General features: G+C 33.7%; 1 protein-coding gene across 2 annotated transcripts; it reads left to right on the top strand.

Moving 5' to 3' along the window:
- The first annotated feature begins 1,613 nt into the window (after positions 1–1,613).
- Positions 1,614–6,682, top strand: LOC111706526 (probable histone deacetylase complex subunit SAP18). 2 transcript variants are annotated; one of them, XM_023479422.1, is made up of 8 exons: positions 1,614–1,701; positions 2,650–2,776; positions 3,796–3,854; positions 4,432–4,531; positions 5,119–5,215; positions 5,364–5,458; positions 5,561–5,596; positions 6,287–6,628. In XM_023479422.1, the coding sequence occupies exons 5-8, from the start codon at positions 5,165–5,167 to the stop codon at positions 6,465–6,467; spliced, it is 363 nt and encodes a 120-aa protein (XP_023335190.1). In that variant the 5' UTR covers positions 1,614–1,701; positions 2,650–2,776; positions 3,796–3,854; positions 4,432–4,531; positions 5,119–5,164; the 3' UTR covers positions 6,468–6,628. The 2 variants fall into 2 exon arrangements, with proteins under 2 accessions (XP_023335190.1, XP_023335189.1); XM_023479421.1 differs by lacking the exons at positions 1,614–1,701; positions 2,650–2,776; positions 3,796–3,854; positions 4,432–4,531 and adding an exon at positions 4,608–4,663 and having other exon boundaries at positions 6,287–6,682.
- Positions 6,683–19,075: the final 12,393 nt, after the last annotated feature.

The following is a 19,075-nucleotide window of genomic DNA, read 5'->3' as shown; positions in this document are numbered from 1 at the left end:
GTTTTTTGACAAACCCTGTCAATTATAAAATGCGATATCCAGAGAAAAGAGTATTAGTTTGTAAACTTTTATATTGTTTAATGTAATTTTGCTTTAGTCAAATATAAATGATAAATATATTCCCCCTTCTTCAACCAAAGGTATACATACATTCTGTCCCCTCCCTTCATTCAACCAAGGGTTTTTAGTACCTCCCTTCAACCGACTTAAAGATACATATTATTTGCATATCAATATATTTAGGAGTGCCCAAGAGCAGGAGTTAAAACAGGAGTTAATGTTGCTTAGGGCCAGGATGAAGGAGTTAGAACACAACATCAGCTCCTGTCCGAACATCTCCTTGAAGGAGAAGTTTAAACAGGAGGTCCGAGATATCAAGGAGAAGATTAAAGAGAAGGAGGGGATGTAACGAAAATGTGAGAAGAATGCGATGATTAATTGCACATTATGTTACCACTGGCAAAATTTAGAAGCATATTTAACAGAATGAATAGTAACTTCTGTAATTTTTGAAATCTTTTGTATTTATTAATATATAATCTGAAATATTTCAGATCACCTTGCATTTACAAAATGTCTGGAGCATCAGTAGACAAGAAAGAAAAGGTATTTGTCCAAATTTCCTCCAAACATAATATTTTTGTGGATTTGGTTTGAGTGTATATTTTCTTGAAAAATCATTTTTTACCCCTTGTAATAAAAATATTTTCTTTAAATTTTTAGGGTTATTTCGGATTGTATTACATCCGTCCTACGATACTTCAGACCTACCCACACTTGGTTTTGCTGTTCGTCCGATGTACTGTAGACCTACGTGTGCAACCGGAACTTTGATCCGTATACTGACTATATCTGCAGTTCCTGCGAAGGTCGGACTAACAAAATAGAATGTACTTCTGACCTACAGCTGTCGTAGGTCCGAAGTATCGTAGGACGGAAATGCCGTAGAACACTAGTAACATTACCTTATTTCGCTTAAAGTTCCACGACATCAGGTTGCAAAGGTACAGGGAATAGAAAATAAAAGTTCGAGGCTACTACAAGCAATACTGTTTAGCGAGGAGACTTCTCCCGCCCTTTTGCGTGATTAAGTGATTAACAGGGAGGAGACGGCTCCCTTCCTTCTCCGTGCAGTATACTAAATGTTTACAAACAATAATGTTTAGGATTTAGGGAAAGTGATTAACAGCGAAGAGGCAGCCCCCTTCCTTCTCCGTGCAGTACAGTAAATGTTTAAAAACAATAATGTTCAGGATTTAAGGAAAGTGATTAACAGGGAAGAAACAGCTCCCTTCCTTCTCCGTGCAGTACACTAAATGTTTACAAACATTACTGTTAAGGGTTTAGGGAAAGTGATTAACAGGGAAGAGACGGCTCCCTTCATTCTCCGTGCAGTACACTATATGTTTACAAACAATACTGTTTAGGATTTAGGGAAAATGATTAACAGGGAAGAAACAGCTCGCTTCCTTCCCCGTGCAGTACACTAAATGTTAACAAACAATACTGTTTAGGATTTAGGGAAAGTGATTAACAGGGAAGAAACAGCTCGCTTCCTTCTCCGTGCAGTACACTAAATGTTTACAAACAATACTGTTTAGGATTTAGGGAAAATGATTAACAGAGAGGAGACAGCTCCCTTCCTTCTCCGTGTGTTCTGTTCCTCTCACAGACACAATAAGATTCAAGAATATTCAAGAGGTCAAAACTAGCATTTAACTTTACATTTTTTACATGGGCTATTATGTTAAGAGGAGTGTCGTATTAACTTTAACTGACCCTTCATTAAGTAGTGACATCCCTTATTCACAGCGTTGTCCTTCAAATCTATATCTAATGTGGAATTATGACAATTTCCAATATTGTTTTTGAAGCAGAAATCCGTATATCCAGTAAAAAACCCACAATTGAAAATAATTATTTTAGAGAAAATAATGTTTAGATTGTATTCTTGTTCAAACTACGCTTTTTAGGGTACCGTCGCAGGGGTGTATATTTTCCTAAAAAAATCATTAATTTTCCCCATAACTTTCATATGGTTGCGCGGAGCGGAAACAAAATTTAGGGAGTATTTCGCTGAATTATGGAAAATATATAATATTTTTGGGGGTAAAAAGTATCTAAAAGAATAAAAAAAACTTGCCTTTTAATGTTCCATTTTTCATTAAAACTCACCCCTGTTACTCAGAAAATATATGCCCCTGTACCGTCGTGAATCGGACTTACTATATTATTCTATTTGGATCAGAATCCGACTCTACTGATTTGATGTGCACCTCCCTAAAAAACCGATATTAAGAAAAAATTAAAATTAAAATCTATATTAATCTACCTGAAGGCTGACTATTAGTCATCTGACCAAAAATACCAATCATTTTAAATGAAACCCAACGAAAAAAAAATTGTAAATAAGATTAAGGTACATATCACATATATTGAGAGTCTCTATTATAGTCATATTAATTTTCAGTAAATAAAAGTTGGTTAAAACAAAAACACTTCTATCTGGTAATTGAATATCTAAAAAAGGATTGTAATCAATTTAATTTAGAGCGGTGGCCTATGAAAATATTTATGTCGAAATGTGTTGTCAATTTTTAAAATAAAAATTCATTGTTTTATTTTTTATCATTTTTAATAATTGTTTAGGTAAGGTATAGAGTATTGAATGTGATGAAATAAAAAGAAAATCCTTGAACACTGAACACTAACTGACTGCAGTGCTAGGGGAGGGATAGGGGTCAATATTGCTCTCGGTGGGGTCAGGTTCAGTAAGGTGAGATTTTACATATCGGGGATACATAAATCTTTCGTTGAAAACTTTTTTTCTTAAATCTTTAAGAAGAATGTTATTCTGTCATTTATTTATATATTTTACTACCCCGTTTTCTTTTAAATCAAGCTCTGTCCTGTAAACCCTATTCTTAAACCTGAGATATTTCCTTTCCAATGCAAGGGATAATATGTTCCTAAACTAACACTTGGCATATTTCTAACACTGAGTGGTAGAAATATGCCAAATCTGTAAAGTTATCTTTTTCAAGCGTTGAACACAACTACACCATACATTTATTAAAAATGACTAAAACTATATATTGAAACAAGAAATGTCAACTAATAATAAGGTATCAGAATTAGTTTTTGATGATGCTTGTTTTCATTTTGAAACAATTACCGCATTTCAGCTCATGTCGCGTTTTTGAAACATACTTTGGTTTTGAGACAATTACTCGAATTCATTTCAATGTCAATTTTCAAGCATTTTCGCATTTACGCCACAAAACAAGATTTTTTAATAAGGTAAAATTTAAACAAAATAGAAAATATAAACGTATTGTTCTTTTATAATTGAAAAAAACATTAAGGCATTGAGAAATCAAAATATTAATAAAGTGGGGTTTGTCTCGAAAACGCGAAAATAATTCAAATTCAGGCTATGTTCGAAAATGGAAAACCTGACATTGTCTTGAATACGTCAAGGGTTATAATATAAAAATGACTCATTTATAATTTTGATTTAGAAAATTGTTTAAAATTGGGAATTGTTGTCCAGGTCATGCTTGATATAATGTTGGTTATAGTTTTTATTCTGGATATGGGCCGGGATCCTAAAAACCCAGTTATTCAATTTGTGCCCATTTCTATAACACTAGCGTTAGAAATGGGCTAAGTGTTAGTTTTGAAACTAACGTCCTCTGCAATACTAAGTACCAATTAAAGAGATTTAAGATTAAGTAGATTTTTTGTTTTCGTTCGTGAATTTTCTTGAAATTTTCTAATTTCTTTTTGTTTCAGGATTTGATGTTGAAGGAAATGGAAAATTCTGAAAAGCTATTATTTTCTAATTCAACCAGGTTTCTTAAATGTGCAATTTATTTAAAAAAGGAAAGAAAAGGTATTTCAGTTTATCCTAATGGTTCACCACTATTTCTTTACACTAAGATGACTACTGACTAGCCTAAAGTCTTCTTGTGTACACTGAAATTTGAAATTTTTATTCAAATCAGAACAATAACTTTCTTTGGTTAATAACAGCTGGAAGTTTAGAAAGACAGACAGGGGTTTATATTTTTCAGAATCTTGATAAATCCAAAGAAAAATAAAAAAATAGTAATCGAAATAAAAGTTGTAACTTTTTAAAAATATTTTTACCGAAAAATTAAGTTAATTTTTCCTAAAAATCATTTATTTTCTCAATTCAACAAAAAAAAATACTTGCAAATAATTTTTGCACTCTTTGCAAACTTGTATCACTTGTCGGAGAAAAAATATGATTTTTCGAGAAAGGCATAAAAACAGCAAAAAAAGACTGACAAATATTAGTTCTTCTAAACTTACCATATTAGTAAATCTTTTTTTTTGAGCAATTGGTTAGTTTATTGATTTATTTGATAAAAATCGATGAGTTTGATTGATTGACCGTATCGCTAGGAAACACTCCTGAGAACGAGGTTCAAATCTATACTTGGCTAGATGCTTCCCTCAAGGAGTTAACCGGACTCATCAAGGAGGTCAATCCAGAGGCCAGGAGGTAGGATATATAGAGGCCAGGGGGTATGATATATAGAGGTCAGGAGGTCAATCCAGAGGCCAGGAGGTAGGATATATAGAGGCCAGGGGGTATGATATATAGAGGTCAGGAGGTCAATCCAGAGGCCAGGAGGTAGGATATATAGACTGTAGATGCCAGGAGATAGGATATATTGAGGTCAGGAAGTAGTATATACAGAGGTCAGGAGGTAGGATATATAGAAGTCAGGGGGTAGGATATATAGAGGTCAGGGGATAGGATATATAGAGGTCAGAAGGTAGGATATATAGAGGTCAGGGGGTAGGATATATAGAGCTCAGGGGATAGGATATATAGAGGTCAGGGGGTAGGATCTATAGAGGTCAGGGGGTAGGATATATAGAGGTCAGAAGGTAGGATATATGGAGGTCAGGGGGTAGGATATATAGCGGTCAGTAGATAGGATATATTAAGGTCAGGGAGTACTGAGAGAGATAGAAAAAGTAGTATTCTTTTTTCTCTCTCTACCTCTCTCTCTCTCATCTATCTACCTATCTAAACCATCTATCTACGTAACAATCTATCTATCTATTTTTCCGTCAATCCAGGAAAGGGACTTTGTTTGAGTTTGCTCTGGTGTACCCTGATCTAAGAATGGGAAACTACCTATCCAGAGATATCGGTCAGACAAGTGCAGGAAACAAGGTGCGAAAAACAAAAAAATAAAAAAAATGAAAAAACTAAAAGGAGATATTTAAAAAAAATTATTTCCATTGTTAAAGTAGGAAAGGGATTGATTGATAATCAGTTTTTTTTATAAATTATAATCAAATTTATCCAATTGATTTTTTAGGGAAACGATGATTCAAAGACACTTGGCGATTCTAAATTCTCAATCGGCGATTTTCTAGATGTAGCGATATCACCGCCCAACCGCCGTACCGACAGGTAGGGTAACAATTCTAATTATGTAAGTAACAATTTTATATAAAAAAGTCTAAGTGAAATGTTAAGTAGAAAATCTGAGAGGTAACTTATATTTTTTTTTAGGATGGACTACGGGAGACGAGGAGGGTTCGGAGAGAGGTAAGGCATTTTTTTTAATAAATCAAAATTGGATGGTGAAGATGTACTATTTGATGAGGGGGGCCCGGGGGGGTCCCTGTCTTCATTTTTGGATAAAATCTTCCACTTTTTTGGCGGCACGCCTAATTTGTGTTGTATTTTTCAAAAATAAGATAAAATTGGACACTTATGACCTCTAATGACTTCGACAAATGGAAAATGGTTTTTGAATTTCAAACGAAAGCTTAGGACCCAGGCAATACTGTCGCTGCAACGAATCCAGTGATGACCTGTAACAACCTCTAATAACCTCCAAATTGAATGTTTTAACCTTTGTACATTTCAAACGAAAGCTAGGAACCCAGTAAAGGCAAAGAATTCAGTGTTTGACTTTCTAATGATCTCTAACGAGAAGGTCCCATTGGATGGGNGGGGGGGGGGGGGAGGTGAATAGGGGGTTAAGATGTTATAAATTAACCATAATAAACAAGTGGATAAAAGTTAAGACAAATTAGTTTACGTCATTTGTCTTCAAATATTTTCATTCTAGAATGTGACATCTTTTTCCGCCTTACAAAATTGGTGTGCTTAAATAGATATCACACAAAAAGATGTATACAAAATAAAACTTCCAAGTATCTTGGTTTAAAACTTTTAATTTTAATAATTTTTATTTAATATTAATTTCATTTTTATTTTCAACTCTTATAGGAGAAGTTTTGGCAGCCGTCGCGACGAACATGATATGCGTGATCGTCTTGATCGCGGTGGAGATCGTATGGATCGTGGTGCTCGCTCAGATCGAGATCGCGAGGATCGCGGTCGCGAACGCGGAGACAAGGGTCGTGAAGAACGACGGGATCGTGATAGGGTTAGGGATCGGTCCCAATAATCCCTAATCATCCCCTGAAAGCCACAAGATCAGAATCCAACCGATGTAAATTCCATCTCAATGTTTTTTGTCAATTTTTCTCTGTGGTAAAAAATGCACGATAAAATACATTTTGTTTTGACGTTTGAAATTTTTCAAATAAACATAAATCTGTTCACTTTTCTTCGACTCTGAAAGAAGACTGTATTTGTGAAAATATAGATTTCAAAATCGGATGATTGTGTTCATTGTGTAATTTTTTATTTTTGTATCTTCTGTCTGATATAGTTTGTACTGTCATGGGTTCCTCATCTAAGAACAGGCAGCATTCGGACTTAAGTTTCTTTTGATTGATCCGTTACATTTTTGCTTGTGTCATAACCTTTTAGAATTCCTCTGTTCCTTAAAATGAATTCTGTCGACTCCTTGATATTGAGTTAAGATTGTTGCTGGCTGATAACTTTATTTTTTTGTCTTTCTCTAAAGGACAAAGGTACAAAACCTATACGAAGGCCAAGTTTTTAACAAAGATGAAGCCCGGTATTTTAAAGTAGACTATTAAGACGAGCGGGGTAAGGCAGGCGGCCATGGGCCACCACTATTTCCCCTTCCGTGCCACATATTAGCTTTTTTCTCTTCCGGCAGCCATGAGCCACCACTATTTCCCCTTCCGTACCACCACATTTGACTCCTCCGGGCAAAACTACATTTTTAAATGGTATATTTAGGGCCTTTAAAGTGTGATTTTAAAAAATCCAGCCGCGTCACGCAAAAAAGCACAACTCAAACCATTGCTTCAATTCTGCTTAAGATTAATATTTTGTGTGTTGAATTCTTTAACTGTTTTACACTGAAATTTTTGACAAATTTGACTGAGTATTGCATCTTGAAATATCACAAAGTTGGTGAATGAGTGATTTTAAGATGGATTTAGTATAATGAGTCAGCAATTGAATAATCATTAGACTTTGTGTCAGTGTAAAACAGTTTAAGAATTCAACACACAAAATATTAATCTTAAGTAGAATTGAAAAAATGATTTGTATCTTATATTACTCATAAAGTGGTGTATCAGGTTTGTGTTTTACAGTAAAACATTTCTTAGGTAACTAAGTTTATTTTGTTATAATCTTTGATTTAATACCTTTATTTTTTGGATTTTTTTGATTAAGATTATTTTTCAATTTTCAAAGCTTTGATTATCTTGAACTGATAAAAAGTTTATTAAAAGGTTGTGGAAGACGATGCCTGGCCGCGTTAAACTAGTTCCACAAGATTCAACAGAATGAGATAGAACGGATACGGGGCATAAGTACTGATATCATCTCTTCAGTCTAACACGTGTGATGTTGAAATAGACTCATGTTCTGAACCCTCTAGTAATAAGTTATAAGAAATATATATATACTGGAAGTTATTTATGCGTTTTTATTAGAGTCTGACCCACGTCCTCTATAAGGTATTGCTTAAATAAAAGATTATCTTTATAATAAAAACAAGACATGCGTATATCCGGCCAGACGGCTGGACCGATCGGGCTGAAACTTTTTGTGGACGCTCATGGGTTGCCGGGGGGTGTTATAGGCTAAACAAAATTCGGTAATTTTTTTCAGAATTTTTTCCCCCACGGACAACGCCGGGCACTTCGGCTAGTAAAATATAAAATAAAATTACTTTCAGATTTTTTTCTGTAAATGTTTTCCTTCTTGCGTAAAACTTTTTTCAAGTTTTATAAACCACTTAACTAGTCATAATTAGTCCCTATTTATAATAATTTATTAATACTTCTGATCTTTGATAGGCATTTACTACATGCCTAGCAAATCTCGGAGGCTCAAGGCGTCCGGTGGTTTCCTCCCTCGTTTGAATGAAGGTTATTCTAAATTAAGTTAAGAACCCCTAAAAAGGCTACTGTCAAGTATTTTCCGTAATGATTAAATGGGCTGCTTCCTAATCTTCACATGTTTCCTCAAATCTGTAAAATAATGTGTTCTGTCCTGTTTTGGAATTATCTTTTGTTCCATCTTTCCGCGCCAAGTATAATCTTGATATCTTAATAATTTAGAGGGTTCGATTTAAACACTCCCACGTATAGACAGTAGACAGTACAAAACAAATTCAGCTTGATGACTTCAGTATATTGATCCTCAAAAATGTGTGCTTTCCACATAATTCTGCATATCATTTCAAAATTAAGAGGCACATGTAGTACCCATCCGATTGCATGGTTTCCCTTCCCTCTAGGGTTTGCAGCGAAAAGGAAAAATCGTTTCGTGAACATTTCGCGTTTCGTTCGCTCGAATTCGCTTTAATCTGTTTCGCGAAAAATGCGAAATTTAATTGCAATTTTTTTACGACAATTCATCGGAAAAGGCAAAATACAGCTTCAACACCTATGGTTTTCGTGAAATTCGAAATTTTCGCGAAAATTTTTTTCACGGATTTTTTTGCGAAATGCGAACGAAACTTTTCGCATTTTTTTCGCGAAATGTTTTGTTCGCTTCAAACCCTACTTCCCTCCCTCACTGATCTAGGATTTAGAGTAGTGGTCTAAGCTAAATGGTCTAAATGTTGCATTTATAACTGTCAACATTCTCATGGATTGCAGTTAAACAGATAAATACAGAGGCATTATGTGTTTAAATGTTCAGACAGGGTGTTCAAAAAACATAAAGGGACTGTAAGCTTAATCTTAAATGACTCTCCATGCAAAGATTGCAATTCCCGATTCACAATGGTACTAGCTTATAAGCTTTGTATTATCAAAAACTAGCTTGGGAACCCAGGTTACTGAAACTTTTACCCGCACTTGAACGATTTTAACGGGAAACTAAATTTTCGCCATTAAAGTCAACACACTCAACTTAGAATCACAAAACTTCAGAACATTCCCGTGGTTCTCCCAAGTTCCCCAAATAAAATTTTAGACAAATTGGTCGAGGGGTTCCCGAGTTATGATCGGAAAGAACTTGCTTATATAGTGTCATAGAAAGACACACATCTACTGATGGCTTACATAGTTTTTACATGTGAAATACTTCTCAATCAAATAGATAAATAGATGAATTAGATTTATGATCATAATTTGGAAAACTGATTATTTTCAATTGTGCTTTCTATACAAAAGTCAACTGCAGGAAAATGCACACATAGGATTTCTATGATCAGATAAAGGTTTCAAGGTACTGTTGTGAATCTGACGTTGGCATTTTTACATGAAGGGTTACTTAAAGGGAGTGTTAGCGAAAAATTAAAGGTTACAGGTTGACGTCGAATTAACTGAATTTGATATCAACTGCTACGAATTTTACTTCTATCTATTTAGTGCTGGGCAAAGTTCCGTTAACGAAATGAATTAGCAGTTTATGAAAAAAAAATTAAAGGTTAAATACAAAAACAAAACTAATTTTTTGTAAACAATGAATTTCGTTTTTTTTATGATAGAAAATTGCAAGACAGATGTAATAAAAAGTTTTTTTACGTGTTTTAATGTTTTTAATGTCATCTTCTTTGTTCAGAACCATTAACGATTTAATAAACCTTCAATGACATTTTTTCCTGCTTTGCGCTGTTAACACCGTTAATTTTTTAATAACTGTACCAATAATGGCTAGAGCCCTTAAAGATTATTGAACATTTTCCGTTAAAGCCGTTGATAAATTTGAGATCGTTAACTAACAGTAACTTTTAAAAGAACGGAAAATACCGTCAATGAAACAAAGTTAGTTTCATTCGTACCCTCTAAAACTAACGGTTACCTGAGATTTTATTTTTAAAACAGTTGGAACTAACCGTTAACGAAACGCCTTTAAAAAGTTAGAACTTTCCCACTGCCCTGCCCTATATCTGTGTATAAGGACAATATTGTCAAAAACGACTCATACCAAAGAGTGTATAGTTGCATTAATCCACTCAGATCCTAAATGATTCAATTAGATTTAAAACTACTCATTCAGATATTACACTGCACATTGCACAAATCCCGTAGGAAAGTTCATTTCTCAAAAGCTAAATAAAATTCTCTAGGGGCGTAAAACAGAACTTTATTTAAATTTAAGATTTAGGAATGAAAAATAAGCTAGCAAAATTTAGTTTGAAGATTATTGGAAGGGATTTCTAGAGATTTTGTTTAAGTTTAGTGTAATTCTTTATCTCCTAACGTTATAGTTTCATAAGAAAAGTCAAAATAAATCAAATTTTGTTTTAAGATCAGAAAAAAAGAACGTAAATTGGGCCAAGTTTCCGGTTGACAACAAGTCTTGAAATATTTGAATTAGGTTAAAACCAAATCTGATGATAATTAATTTTACACAAAATGTGCGAGATGTCGTTAAATTCCTGAATGTGAAGTATTATCTCTAAAATCTATCTAATTGCTTGAATACCTTGAAGACAGGGCCGGGGGATAGCATTGACATTTCCTAATAAATAATATACTCTCCTTACACACACACACACTTCAACAGGACCGGAACTAGGGCTACAGGGTGTCAAGAAAACAGGACCTGAACTAGGGCTACAGGGTGTCAAGAAAACAGGACTTGAAGTATGGCTTCAGGGTGTAAAGAAAACAGAACCTGAACTAGGGCTACTAGTTGTCAAGAAAACAGGACCTGAACTAGGGTTACAGGGTGTCACGAAAAGAGGATCAGAACTAGGGCTATTAGGTGTCACGAAAACATGATCGGAACTAGGGCTACTGGGTGTCACGAAAACAGGACCGGAACTATAGGCAGTAGGGTGTCAAGAAAATAAGAGGGGAACTATGTCAACAGGGCTTCAGGAAAACAGGTCCTGAACTAGGGCAGCCCACACACCTCTGACCCTTCAGTAAAAGTAAATTCAACATAAAGTCTGACCGCGTCAACATTGTTTCACCGGCTAGTACTATTGAGTGCCTGCTTTATTTAGCCAATGTCCGGGCGATACAGTACAAACTGGGACCAGTAAGTTGACGCGGCTCGGAAATTCAAATGTACTACGGCTGTTCGTGAGCCGGGTATCAAGAAAATATGACCAAAATTTGGCAACAGGGTGTCCAAAAATAGGACCATAGCTGTAGGTTGGCAAAAACAGGACCGAGACTAGATAAAACCTTGTGTTACGACGAAAGTAAGAGACATTTTACAATTTAAAGGCTTCAGCTGTTGTTTTATGCAACGTTGATCTCTCAATAAAATATTTTATTAATTCTTTATTTTTATCCATTTGTCTGTCTATTATCAATCTATTTATCTATCTATCTGCCTGTCTATCTATTTATCATATTATTATGTCTGCTAGAGATTATTTTATGAAAATGGTAAATGGCTTTAAAGATGTGTCTATAATGTCTCCGCAAGATAAACAGTGAAGACATTATAGACACATCTTTAAAGCCATTTACCATTTTCATAAAATAAACTCTAGCAGACATAATAATATTATGACTTTTGAAATTAGGTATTACAATGCTAATTCATAACAAAGACGATATCAAATTCTTCACTGAATTCCTATGTTTTTTGGGACACCCTGTATCTACTTTCTTATCACATATTTAGATTTTCATATTCTTCAGTTTATAAACATCTCGTGTTTTTTGTTCTGTTATCTGCATTTATCTATTTATTTAACTAATCAGACAGCTTGACTTGCATAAATAAATATATATCTATAGGGTTCTGTCCATCTTTCTATCTATAACTAATCAGACAGTTTGGCTTGTATGTATATATCTGTAGGGTTCTGTCCATCTATCTATCTATTTAACTAATCAAACAGTTTGGCTTGTATATATAAATATATATCTATAGGGTTCTGTCCATCTATCTATATATTTAACTAATCAGACAGCTTGACTTGTATATATATATATATCTCTAGGGTTCTGTACATCTATCTATCCATTTAACTAATCAGACAGTTTGGCTTGTATATGTAAATATATATCTATCGGGTTCTGTCCATCTATCTATCTACATTAAGACTCATTCAACTATAGAATAAGTAGCTACGACTGTTAGACTCAAGTTTAAGTTTTAACTAGCCCAATGGATATGAAACACAGCTATTGAGCAGTGTACAGAGAACCATTTCTCTTTATTAGTTTATCATCAAAATTGATTTTCTTTATACCAATGCATAACCATTTGTAATTATATTCCACATTCTTATGGGTCTCACTGTATCTAGTTCTATCTGGTTTCATATCTATATCTATCTGCTTGATCTAAATTTATTTTTAGACCGGTAATATTCATGGTCAGACTCCGGGTCAGAATATGTTCACATCTAAAAAATGCTTATTTTTAAAAAGTTCTTATTATTGTTTATATTTCCATTTTTGGGAAATTTCTTTTAGTTTTTATTAGGAGTATCTAGCCCTGGCGCTCCTTCATAATCTCAAGGTCAAATTTAAATTGAAACTGAGTCACATTTTGGAGCAAGTTTTCTATGTACAAGTACAGTAGACGAGTTGTCGCATGTACAAGTATAGGAGACATGTTTTTCATGTACAAGTACATTAGAAGAGTTGTAATGTACAAGTATTGGAGTTGGAGACATGTTTTTCATGTACAAGTATAGAAGACGAGTATTCCAGTACACGTACAGGAGACGAGTATTCATGTACAAGTACAGTAGACGAATATTCATGTAAAAGTAAAGGAGACAGTATTCATGTACAAGTACAGTAGACGAGTATTTATGTACAAGTACAGAAGAAAAGTACTCATGTATAAGTACAGTAGACGAATATTCATGTACAAGTACAGTAGACGAGTATTCATGTACAAGTACAGTAGAAAAGTACTCATGTACAAATACGGTAGACGATTATTCTTGTACAAGTACAGTAGACAAGTTGTCATGTACAAGTACAGTAAACAAGTATTTGTGTACAAGTACTGTCATGTACAATTACAGTAGACGATTACAAGTACAGCCTAAGAGTATTAGTATATGTAGCTAGATGTAGCCAAAAGGCTGGACTGATTGGGCTGAGTTATTTTGTTTTTCCACGGGCAACGCCGGGTTCTTTAGCTAGTAATTGATATAACTATAAAGAATAAACCGTTTTTACTTCTGATTTATCTCTGAACAATTTGAGAATAAAATTATTATTACTGTTATGTGACCAACACAATGAATGTTGTTCAAAGCTCTGTATAGCTGGGAAATGGCCCCAATGGTCTATTCATAAATAAATATAAAATTGCCATTCTTTAAATATTTATTTACTTCCACCCCCTCCCACATTCACGCAAGCAGCCGGTAAAAACATTTAAAAAAAAAAATTTAAAAAAAAACATTTGAAAAAAAACTCAATTAACTCAATTCAACTCAATTACAATGAAATCTAAAAACAGTGGAATAGAAAGACGATATTTAGACAATTTTATAAGTATTATTTGATGTTGATATAAAGCATAAAATTTTCCAGGGAATAGAAATAACTATATTGGTTAAAAACCAACTAATTTTAGTAAAGTGGTTATATGTCTACTGCAACAATTGCTGGGTTTCAATTTCTTTCAACTATTAAAAGTCATAACTTAAGTCGTCTTTCGATTCCACAGTTTTATGGTTTCATTGTTAGGATTTTTCTTCAACATAAAATATATTTTAATCATAATTTTTATTTGAATCCAACTGGACCAAGCATGGGGTTTTTTTGTATTGAAGGGAGGGGAATATTCCTTGTATTGAAGGGAGGGGAATATTCCCTCTATAGAATGGAGGGGAATATTCCCTGTATTGAAGGGAGGGGAATATTCTCTTTATTGAAGGGAGGGGAATATTCTCTGTATTGAAGGGAGGGAAGGGAGGGAAATATTCCCTGTATTGAAGGGAGGGGAATATTCCCTGTATAGAATGGAGGGGAATATTCCCTGTATAGAATGGAGGGAAATATTCCCTGTACAGAATGGAGTGGAATATTCCCTGTATTGAAGGGAGGGGAATATTCCCTGTATTGAAAGGAGGGGAATATTCCTTGTATTGAAGGGAGGAGAATATTCCTTGTATTGAAGGGAGGGGAATATTCCTTGTATTGAAGGGAGGGGAATATTCCCTCTATAGAATGGAGGGGAATATTCCCTGTATAGAATGAAGGGGAATATTCCCCTCTATAGAATGGAGGGGAATATTCCCTCTATAAAATGGAGGGGAATATTCCCTGTATAGAAGGGAGGAGAATATTCCCTCTGTCCCCTGTATTGAAAGGAGGGGAATATTCCCTGTATTGATTGGGAGGGGAATAGTGCATTGTAATTATGGAATATCCCCTGTATTATGCTGAAAATATTGAAATTTAAAAGATCTTGATCTATTTTATGTTTTAATGCTCAAATATTTCTGTATTGTTATATCCGTGTATTCTAAATCCGGTCTGCGTACTCAGACTCTAAGCTCTGACGCACTAAAGTTTAACCACATTTCTGAGTGCAAGCGTCATGAAAATATGGCCTAGAGGCGACTTTAAGAAAAAGGGAGTAAACAAGTTTTATAATTCAAGATTCAAGATTCAAGATTCAAGATTCAANGGCTCCCTTTAAAATTTGAACAGTAGGCTCCCTTCAACATTTGAACAGTAGGCTCCCTTTAAAATTTGAACAGTAGGCTCCCTTCAAAATTTGAAAAACGGGGAATTTTCAAGTCAAGGCAACATGGTGAAAATGTTAATGCAATTATAGATATTGGAAGAAACAAAAACAACAACCCCCCCTACACACTAACCCTGCTGCGCCTTTGGGCTCATGGCATTTACTTTATTTGTAGATAGAAATGGTTCCTCTAGAAATGTTGACATTAATTTAATACATGGAAATTAAATAACAAAACAAATACAAATTACAATTATTATTGTTCAGTGCAAACACTAAGTATTCCAATATTTTGAAACCGTTAGGATCGTTTGCTATAAATTAACTGTTATACTTCTCTATAATTAAATGGAAAGTCAATAAAGATATTTTAATTACAGTCCCTTTAATGCCAACTTTTCATAAAGACAATTGAGAATATTATTCGTAAAAATTGAAATTGTTATTTAATAAATGTTTCCGCCCTCCCTTCCTCTTATCATAACAATAGTAGGTTAACATGTAACGTTTATCTTTAACATTTAATAAACTGCATTGTTCCCAACCAAACCAAATAAATATTTTNGACCCCCCCCCCTAGTTCCTCCCTTGCAATAATGTTAATTGTGGTAAATGATCATGTGTGACACTGTGTATTCAGGCACTCTCTAACATTTAATAAGCTACTTATTTTATGCAATTAGTTCAATAAATTCTAGATTTGGTTGAGTAGTTCTTGAAATATTTGAAACACTGTGCCGAGTTTTATATACTTCATAAACGATTTCATTAATCCATTTTCTGCAGTTCATGATTCCCTACAGCAGTACACTGATCTTTTTCATTGCAATATTATTAAACATAACAAAAAATGGATATATTTTGGGCAAAAACACAAGTTTAACCTTTAAATCTTAAGATTTATAAAGAATTACGTCCTTAAAAAAAGTTGAGATCCATTATGGGGAACCTTCCTAGATACATTAGAATAGACAGTTAATGCCAAGGTAATAAGGTAAGGAAAGTTAATTGCTATTGCGTATTCTTTGCGTACATATTGAAACCAGTTCTCTCTGGGCGGTATTATAAACAAGAATAGATGCATCAGTGTTCGTTTAGTATACGAGGAGGAGAAAAGCATTTAATCTTTAAAATTTTGATAATTCAAATAATAGTTTTCTATGACCAGAATATTTTATTGATTTTTTATGTGAAAGATGGCTCCCATGTCAGGCTGTGAAATCTGTCTTGTGTTTACATTACCACCCAGAGACAGTACACTGCAGTACTAAAAATGCGTACACCTCTGAAATAACTATCTTTACATTATAATTTTTTGAATGAACATACCTTTTGATTGCGTCATTGACGTGTTAATGTTAGAGCAACAACTATAATATAATGGAATTTATTAAATTGGAGAGTGGTCGCTGAATTGCCTGCTGCCAGTTCAAATCCTCCTTTTCAGATTCAAAGTTAAAGATTCATGAGAATTTTAAACGTTGATTCAGGATTAAAACCGGGGATAGGTTATAGTGATAACCCGAAAACAATTGAATAGGAAGACGACATTATAGAAATACATAAGTGTATTTTATGTCCTTACGGAGTTAATAGGTTTACTTTACTAGTATCTTATTAAATCACTAATTTATTGAAATGGGTATTACTTCACTCCACAATTGCTGTGTCTCATGCTCATTAAACTTTTCAAAGTTATAACTTGAGTCTAAAACGATTATATGGAATTTGTTTAGTCCGTTTCTTACATTCAGGGTTCTTTGTAGGACAAAACTGACATTTCTGTGCTTCATCATTTAGTTTACAATCAAAATGCTCAATTGAATGCAGTAAACGAAAATCAAGCTTCAAATCGTCATATTTATAGAGTTTTCGGTCGTCTTTACAGGCTCATCCTTTGTGGGTAACCCTGTATAAGATAGATGTTTGTAATCGATACAATGTTAAATGTACAATAACGGTATATTGCAGAATTATCGTTGATATATTACAACGGATCTTCATGGCTTGGTGCGTGAACTAAATACTGTTGATTGTAAGCGGGTTTTTCTAACAGTGTACTCCAACGAATTTCGGGGAACTCCGAATTTGCAAAAATTCTTGGTTTAGCATGAGTTTAATTTAATTTAAACGACAAATAAATAAGAAAAACTTTCGCGTTTTTGCAACTTTTTTTTTCTAAAATCTCGAAAACCTCCACAGAGAATACTTGTAAAAAGTCTTTTGTTTACTAAATTTTCACTTTAATGCAGTCAATCTTGTTCGAGATTGTCATTCAATAAAAAAATGTTCGATATAATTTCCAAATCTGCCGAATATTTAGCATTTTCGAGCAGTGCTTCGAAATACGCAAAAATACGCTGTTTCCGATAAAGCAGGAGCAATTCCTTTGAAAATTTGAAAAAAACAATGGTTGAAATATTGACGAAAAACGATTATTTAATGTTAGTTATTATTGACCCGCTTCGATAACATAATTTTTTTGTACAGCAAGTTGAGAAAGGGTGGTAATTATTTCATGAATTTTAAATTTATTGGTAATGGTAAAAAGAAACATAAACAATTAAAAAAGATTTTAGGTTGGGGGGGGGGGGGGACAAGAGTTTAAAATTAAAAGAGAGTTTTAAGCGCTGAGCATATAAAACCACAGCTTTTGTTACAAATTATATTTATAAGGTTTAAAAAAAATTGCAAAAATTTAGATATGCTGTAAAAAAAGTAGGAAATCTAGAAACGTTCGTTTTTTAGTAATGTTAAGCCCCTGGGGGGCAAATTTAAAGAACATTTTAATATTTTTACCTCGACCTTTTTACATCGTTTGGTCACTACTCACTCCACACGGTTTCTGAGAACTTTTTGTCTTGTATTTTTCTAAATAATTGTACAGGGTGGGAATTAAGAAACGACTGATAAATCGTCTTTGCTCCATGTGGGATTTTCTTTGCTGAACACACTTTTAGTGGTGATCTAATTAAAGCGCTATACTATACAGATTACACCAAGTTCAATCATATTTTCAAAAGTGACGTACTTAGTACTAAATGTGTCCTGATTCCAAGTTATTGAAAAAAAATCAGACTTGTTTAGATATTTAGTTATTGAAAGAGAGTAGACCACATTTATCATTTATCAACATTAGGAGATCAAAAATTATTTTCGTATGCATATAATCATATTATATTAATTATAGTATATTATATATAAAACTTGCTTGGGAACTCAGCGCTGCCTAGGTTACTAAAAGTTACTCCCGCCGTTTACCCGCACTTGAAACTGAATTTTCGCTATTAAAGTCGATCTACTCATCTTAGAATCTGAAAACCAAGCTAAGAACATTCCCAAAGGGTCTCTTGAGTTCTCTTGAGGCAAATCGGTCCAAGGGTTCCTGAGTTATGATCGGACAAACAAACAGACAAACAAAGATTACAACTTAATATATAAATATACAAAAGAGTAGATCTATATTGCAGAATATACTACAAATAAGTCATACATAGATATACAAAGATTAAGATAGAAAGAGAGAGGAAGTATGTTACAGCTTGCAACTGTTATTTTTTTCTTCCTCATAACATCTTATCAATTCATCATTCAAGAAATCATCATTTTTCTAGCTTGACAAGTGATTAATTCTGATACTTACGCAAGTCACTTGTCTACACTCAATCTAGAGAAACCACAACAGTTTTCAAAAACAAAAACAAAGATTTCTTTGTTATACTTGATAAGAAAAAGCTGTTTCGCATCGTACATTCAACTCTACTATTATTTATATTTAAAAAAAGAAGAAAATCTTAATTCCAAATAAAAAATTATAAATAAAAGTTTTTAAGAATGAAAACTGTAATAATGATAAATGTTATTGTTCTATTGTGTGCAATGGGAAAATAATAGAAAAATACTACATATGCATTAATTGGATACAGGGTCTCTAGTTTCTACTCCAACAGGGTCTCTAGTCTCTACTCCAGGGTCTCTAGTCTCTACTCCAGGGTCTCTAGTCTCTACTCCAGGGTCTCTAGTCTCTACTCCAGGGTCTCTAGT

Source organism: Eurytemora carolleeae, unplaced genomic scaffold (assembly GCF_000591075.1).
Source record: "Eurytemora carolleeae unplaced genomic scaffold, Eaff_2.0 scaffold729, whole genome shotgun sequence".
NCBI classification, from domain to species: domain Eukaryota; kingdom Metazoa; phylum Arthropoda; class Copepoda; order Calanoida; family Temoridae; genus Eurytemora; species Eurytemora carolleeae.
This window is presented reverse-complemented; position numbering and strand designations above follow the sequence as displayed.